This window comes from Triticum dicoccoides, unplaced genomic scaffold, assembly GCF_002162155.2.
Source record: "Triticum dicoccoides isolate Atlit2015 ecotype Zavitan unplaced genomic scaffold, WEW_v2.0 scaffold21052, whole genome shotgun sequence".
In the NCBI taxonomy this organism is placed as follows: domain Eukaryota; kingdom Viridiplantae; phylum Streptophyta; class Magnoliopsida; order Poales; family Poaceae; genus Triticum; species Triticum dicoccoides.
Window position 1 is genome coordinate 6,296 of NW_021237988.1, and position 7,706 is coordinate 14,001.

General features: G+C 39.3%; 1 protein-coding gene across 1 annotated transcript in view; it reads right to left on the reverse strand.

Moving 5' to 3' along the window:
• LOC119345161 (putative F-box/LRR-repeat protein At3g28410) overlaps nt 1-7,682 on the reverse strand; it is an 8,206-nt gene extending 524 nt beyond the window's left edge. Inside the window, exons 1-3 of the mRNA XM_037615350.1 lie at nt 6,834-7,682; nt 6,170-6,325; nt 5,884-6,090 (exon numbers count right to left, since the gene is read on the reverse strand). Coding sequence (XP_037471247.1) covers nt 5,890-6,090; nt 6,170-6,325; nt 6,834-7,628 — 1,152 coding nt within the window. The 5' untranslated portion in view covers nt 7,629-7,682 and the 3' untranslated portion in view covers nt 5,884-5,889. The remainder of the gene's footprint in view (nt 1-5,883; nt 6,091-6,169; nt 6,326-6,833) is intronic.
• Between the last annotated feature and the right edge of the window lie 24 nt (nt 7,683-7,706).

Genomic DNA, 7,706 nt, shown 5'->3' on the forward strand with positions numbered 1-7,706 from the left:
TTCTCATTGAATGATATTAGGCCTAGAAGGTCATGACTCCTATTTTAGTTCCACTACCATGTTTTTTTGGAGATTATGATGACCTTTTTGCGACTACGACTCCTACCAGTCCTATTTTAGTACCGTGGATAACCTTTGGTAGGTGTTCATCTTTTGGGAAATTTGGATCCTCTGATTTGTTTTAAAAAATCAGTTATAAAACGAATGGTACCTATGTCCTAGGTTTACATGCATGCCACTAGAGGAAAATGTTACAGGTGGTGGGACCAATTCATCCCAAGGGAAGCAATAAATTTTTAGGGAACAAGCAATGAGTTTCCCCATGGTTTAGAAATCTCAAAAAAGATAGATAAACATAAAAAAATTCAGGGAAATTGAAGGATACCAGTAGTGCATACTTATAAACAAACAGGGCATCCTTGGTGCTTTTATTTAACTTTTGGGGACCGGACTTATAATGTTTATGTGGTACAATTCTTTGCGGCTTTGTGGAATGTAAATATGTTGCAGGTTTAATACAATTCAATAAAATTTAAATCATATGTTTTGCTATCACAGTTTATCAATACAATTTTAATAAAATTTAAGAATACAAATCATGATGTCAAACGAGTCCATATATGCAAACTAGAAGAAAGATGTCGGGAAATTGTGCAAGGATAAAAAGGTTCGTATTTTAATTGTTGACTCGTCATACACTCTTCAGTCCCCTAATTTGAGCAGTGGCATGACGAGTGGTCAGATTTGAAAGCGTTAAATGAGTTAAGAAAGGTGCAAATGTACAATTCGAGTGAAATGGGGCAATGGTGCAATTGGACCTTATAGAAATGTGTGGCTACATTATCTGATGTCTTAGTTTCATGTTTGATGGCTTTTAAATAATTTTATCATAATTTTTAATGGTGCACCCCAAGGAGGACTTATTTTGGTAGAAATATCATGTTTTATTTTGAGATTTTAAAGAAGTTGGGCAAATTTCTTGGCTACTTTAATATCTTTCCATCTGCTAGTAGTTCTTTACATTTATGTTCTGTAGGACGCATACCTTGTGTTTTACACAAGGAGAGACAACCATCACCACTATGTACATATGTGTAAGCTTTTACGTGGATGTATAAAAACAAAAAGTGGATGAAGAGGAATTCGATTTTAATCTTTGGTCTAGTAATAAACTGAGAGGTTTCAGTGCTCTCTGCTTACAAATGTGGCAGTATACTAAGGGTTCCTCGTCTCGACAAGCTAGATGCGGTGTCTATTGGCCAAGAAGGACTGGCTCCCCAACCCCACCGAGGACTGCATCATGGCCCAATTGGACTTCTTAAATTAGAAATATTTAGAGTTGGTGAATTTGAACCCCAAATACATCTCATAATAGTTGGTATTTGCACATCGCGTTGAGTTATGGGTAGCACTAGTGCAGAACCGGCCTTTAGTGCCGGTTCGTGACGGCCTTTAGTGCCGGTTCGCCAACCGGCACTAAAGAGTGGGGACTAAAGGTCCCCCCCTTTAGTACCGGTTCGTCATGAACCGGCGCTAAAGTACAAACACGTGGCACGCGCCAGGCCCGGGTGCGCGTAGGGCTTTAGTACCGGTTGGTAACACCAACTGGTACTAAATGTTTGGATGTTTTTTTAATTTGCCCTTAATTTTGTGTTTTAATTTAATTTAGTGATTGTTTTACATTATAATGAGTTGTTAAATCATTAGGTGAAAGTACCGCGGATTAGTTTCGACTGGATACATGATCTAGCTAGCTAAGTGATCAAGTATATGACATATATATACTTGATCACTTAGGTAGGATCCATCCAGCTGAAACTAATCTGTGGTTTTCTTTCATTAAATGATATAATAACTCATCATCATCATCATCATATTAATATAAAAACTCTTGCATCATATCATCAACATGAGTATATATATACTCTAGCTAGCTAGCTAAAAATCATCGTAGTCGTCATTATCACTATTTAATCATCATAGTCATTACCGCTATCTAATCACCACCAACAGTAGCTTAAAGAAGAAACATTCACTTGTACCAGAAGCAAAAATATCATCGAGTTCAACATGTAGTTTGAGAAGTAACATATTTAAGGTGGTCAAATTCTTGTTAGGGGAGCGAGGTGGGACTAAAAATAGCGCCTTCCACAACCTTTTTAGTACCGGTTCGTGCCACGAACCGGTACTAAAGATGCTGGTGCCCGGCCAGCACCTTTAGTACCGGTTCGTGGCACGAACCGGTACTAAAGATTTGCACTGAACCGATACTAAAGGTCTCCTCCCGCCTAGTCATTTGAACCGGCACTAATGGAAGCATTAGTGCCGGCTCATATGCCAACCTGTACTAATGTTTCTCATATTTGACCCTTTTTCTACTAGTGTAGGAATGCATCCCTCGTTGGAGATGTTCGACTACCTTACTTAATGTATAAGAACTACAGTAAGTAGCGATAGGGTGGAGGTAGTGGGCGAAGCTAGCCGTCTCGTCTCTGCTCAAAAAAGTATATTTGTTGCATCCTAATTTCGGCCGAGAAATCTTGGTTAGCTCAAGACCCAAAATTTACCTACCGCTACTGCAAAACCCCCACGGTGGTCCAGCATAGGAGAAGATGATTTTTTGCTTTAGATGACTACTGATCCTTCCCACCACTTTCAGGAGAAACTCACTTGACAGTTAAACATATTATAATCATCACCAACAAAGGTATCCTCAACTGTTACACCTCCGATGACTACCTAAGCAGTTAGATTTGCCCACTAGGTGCTCGCAACCAAGATCCCCACTAGGTGCTTGCATGTTTTTAAGGAAACACGTGATGATTTTTGTCAAAGATATGTTGACTTGGTTTGTAAGTCATTATCCCAATTCTTGGATAAAGTCACAACCCTTTACATGCAATCCCCGGTGAAAATTTAGGTCATTTATGGATCATAATGACTCCCACCTCCTCATCTACACCACTGGAAGTTGGGGGAGTTTGTCAACAAAGACCAAAAAAATTCATGGAGATCCAGAGGAAGCTAGCTAGGAAATTATTTGTTCCTTTTATTCCCCTTCCAGAGATATATTTGAAATACAAGGAAACAAACCCCCTTTCCATCTTCCAGACCTCTTGAATGTATGTTACCAGAGTAATGTGTCTAGACACTCATACATCCGTACACTACCCTTCTCTCTATTATCGTCAACAACCTTCTAGTGGATCATAAGATCGTTGGTGTACTAATATCTGACATGGACCCTCTCAATAGTAGAAAAAGGCCCATTTGTCCCGGTTCATGAGGCCCATTTGTCCCGGTTCGGGAACCGGGACTAAAGGGTCGGTACTAAAGCCTAATACGTTTAGTCCCGATTCTTATACTAACCAGGACAGATGGGGCTCCACGTGGACGCTGCGGCTTGCCCAGGCAGGGGGGCCTTTTGTCCCGGTTGGTGGCACCAACCGGGACCAATAAGCTACCACGCGTCAGGATTTCAGGGGGCTACGGTTTTTGTTTTTTTCTGAAGGGGAGGGGGGTTTGGTGGTTTTAGGGGGTTTGTAGGTTAATTTAGGTGTTTCATATATTGTGTTGGCTAGCTAATAGAGAGATATCTCCGTGCTTGGTCGATGCTACGTACTATACATATAGAGAGGTCTCGACACGCTAGCTAGTAAGCAAATGAAGGAAATCATTAAGTACAGAAGATCGTCATGAACATATGCATACATAGAGAAGTGATATCAACCTCTCCTCCGAGAGATTGGTCGAACAACAAGTTTTCGTATATCTATCCGACGCTACTACTGGTTAAATATATACAATATAAGATCTCTTACAATCCCCTAATAACTGAACTCAACTTCCACATGGTATTCTCCGGCTTTATTGATGATGTGATCAAGAAAGAATCCCGCCAATTCCTCTTGAATTGCTTTCATGCGATCTTGTGGTAGGAGTTCATCCCACATCTGCCACATCTAATTTGAACAAGAGGCTCACCACGATGGTGCCGGTGACGAGATCTGCGCGGGCGATCGACGGTGGTGAAGACGGGGATGGGACGTGATGGACCGCTAAACCTAGACAAATCTCAGGGAAAATGGAGCTTGGAGGTCGAGTTTCGAGAGGAGAAAGCTTAACTAGTGTGGCTCAGGCATTTCATCGAACACCTCATGTGCATAGGAGGTGAGCTAGAGCACCACAAAGCTCTCCTCTCGCCGTCCAGAAAAACAGAGCAGTGGAGTGCTCTGTTCGCGAGTGTGGGTTATATATAGCCACCTCATTGGTCCCGGTTCGTGGCTGGAACCGAGACTAAAGGCCCACCTTCTGTCCCGGTTCTAGGCACGAACCGGCACCAATGGCTGTGGGCCAGGAGCGAGGACCATTGGTCCTGGATCGTGCCTAGAACAGGGACAAATGGGTCCACACGAACTGGGACAAATGCCTCCCATGGGCGCACGAACCAGGACGTGTGCCCCCCATGGGTCTCGGTTCGTGACAGAACCGGGACTAATGGGCTGGCCAGGCCTCAACCAAAGCTATGTTTTCTACTAGTGTCTCCTTCATTTCATCTTCAACTAAAAATGGCATAAGATCGAATGTGTACTAATCGCTAACCTGGACCCTCTCCCTTCTTCGATCTTTGACTACAAATGCCATTACGCTATGTGCGATGAATGCTTTGTGTATCATGTGTGTACTACGTGTGTTCCCAAATTTTCTTGTGGGATGGACATGTTATGTGATGAATGATATGTGTGACGATGGGTGGATGACAAGTTAAGAGATGACAAATCCAAGATCGGATCATGTATTATGCAGGAGAAATCATATGCATCTCCTAGATCCAACAATCTTTGACATTTGTGTATCACAGTTAATTAAAGTATCATTTATGGCGGATCCTAAATACAAGGACCTATAACTATCTAACAACATATGGTTCGCAACACATCTTTGTTGTGGTTTCTAAACAGTATGTGATATGCATGTTTATGGTCGTGCTCTCCGCTAAAAGATAGTCATTATGTGAACTGCTTGACTATCCTTAACAATTATATGAGTAAAGACATTGTGATTCACTTCAGTAATAAGAGAAGTTCGTATATCTTAGGATGAGAACTCAAATGGCTTAGAATTATTTTAAGATATTTTAAATATTCATGTGATTTCTTGGAACATTATGAAACTAGAATTATCTTTGCGGTATGCATAGAAAGAAAAATAATATAAGCACTTAAGTATGGTGTGGAGGCTTGTATATTTAGCTTCAATCAATTTGTTGTAAATTTTGTGTGTTCAATGCATGTAATTATACATAGTAATTTGTTCCTAAATACATATGTCATGTGTTTTATACCACTTCATTTTCTTTCTTAAACTATTTCGTGTTATGGATTGGGGCAACACACACAACCTAAAGAGCAATATTTAAACCAAGGAAGGTTTTGATCTAAACAAATATACATGGTGTTATTTATATGTGGGTTGGAGCAGACGATCATAAAGACATCGATTTATAAATATGGTGCACGGAGAAGCGCTATAAAAATGTTTAGACCCATGATAGCTAATAATTTTTCCAAACTTGTAGCAGTGTCATGTCAAGTTCTATCTATGAAGGTAATAGAAGGAATACATGCAAGAAGAAAACTTCAACTTATGACCAGGAAAGTATCATGGGCACATTCTGACATGATTTGTAAAAAAACATATTGTACACCACTTGCATATCATCCTCCATTCTGGTTCGCCAAATGTGGAAACATATTTATGTTTGTTTGGATCAACATTAAGATTGCTATTGTGATTAAATATAAATCTTACATTTAGTTCCCACATAATATTATTTGTGAACAAGGTAAACTATGGAGATAAATTAGAATTCAGGGTACATACCAATAGCTAAATGACATCTGGATGCATTTGGCTCTCTTTGACGATAATTATCTCAGGCGATATACCAAAAGTAATCAAAATATTTATTATTTCCTGAACCCACATATATTGTCTTTCACAATTGACTTTGACTTCCTTAAGGGTCTCCAATAAGGGATGTTCCACTTGATAATGGTCCCCGTTAGATTCGACCACCTCTTTAGGCTCCTAGAGTAGACAAATAAATTCATAAATGTTATCGACCAAGAATCAATTTTCAGAAAAGATATAGTCATAGTGGCCATACCTCTAAAAGTAGGAGATTCAACTCCTCTAGAATAGGTGAGTTGTGAAGAACGCGTGCAAGTCCATGGAGGTTAGCAACCAAAAACCATTCGTTGAGTATCAGTGTCCTCAAGTTTCGAAATGTAGGGCATCGCCGCAAATCCCTATCAAAAATGAACTAGATAAAAGAGAATAAGAATGATGTATTTTTAGGTGTATTAATTATGTGCAAGTGTGGAAAGCCATGTGTTCTAGTATTGAAACACGTAATAGCCAAAGTTGATTATAGTAAATTGGTGAAAGCAATAAAACTATATGCATTTCTTATCTCTAATAAATAATTAGACATACCAATGTTGGCAATATGCAAAGAATCCTAATTTTTAAAATATAATAACTCTAATATATGGTTTCAAGTTACATGGTGTTCAGGGCTCTATAGATTAATATTCTTGTATGGTGTTCCAAGAAATCCAAAATAACAGCCCACTAGAACATAATAGTAGAAATCGACATGTATGTTGTTTCTAGTGTTAGAGTAATGCATATATACATTTTGATTGCATGTTACTTCAATAGAAAAGGTTACAAAACAATATAAGTAATTCAATTGGTGGATAATCTACCATAGATTGCAAGAGCAAGGCAATATCAACAATGGGGATGCCCAAAAAGTGCAAACATACCATGCTTGGTTCACTTAGCAACTCCAAGTAACTGGCATTTGATAAACCTTCCAGAAGAATGCTATCATATTTGTAACCATCAGTGCAACCAAAACCGCAGTCCACATTATCACATCCCCAAGATTTATTGTTGTTACAATAGTCTAAACAGTCCTCGCCTAGACTAACATATCCAACTTCAAGTGAAGGCATGGCTTCAAATAAAGGAGTATAATGCCAAATATCAGTTAACTTAAGAAAGATGAGGTTGGGGACAGAAATGTGAGTGCGTGCACCCACACTATCAAATTCACATTCCACTGCAATCAGGTGCTTTAATGACTTTGATATAATGTAATTTGCTTCAATCCAACAAAACATCAGATCTATTTCTTCCAATGCAGGGCAGGTTGAGAAATCAACAGTGCTAGCTTGTAAGCGAACCTTATCAAGCTCTAACCTCCTCAAGTGCTTGGATATGAGAGCTTGATCCCTGAACTTTAGGAAATCATCCACTATACAGCTAATGACTTTGAGCTCCTGAACATGGCAAAGATTCACGATATGAAAGATCCATGTGTCTATCATGTCATGCATTTCTACCTTCTCGAGATTAGTCAACTCGATATCACAAACAATGATTGCAGTGTTCCCATGGCCACGCAAAAAATTGTCTATTAAGCTGTTACATTTATCCACTGTATCAGAAATACGTAGGGTAGGCACAAATTTCCATATGTAGCTCCAATTCTTGGAAAGAACACAAGTCCTCACGGCCTCATTCAATGATAAGAAGGATACTATGTGCTCAAGCATATCATCCGGGAGGTCTGAGATTCCAAAATTACAACTCTCTTGCGCTAATTTCTTCCTCTTATTTATATCACCCATTCT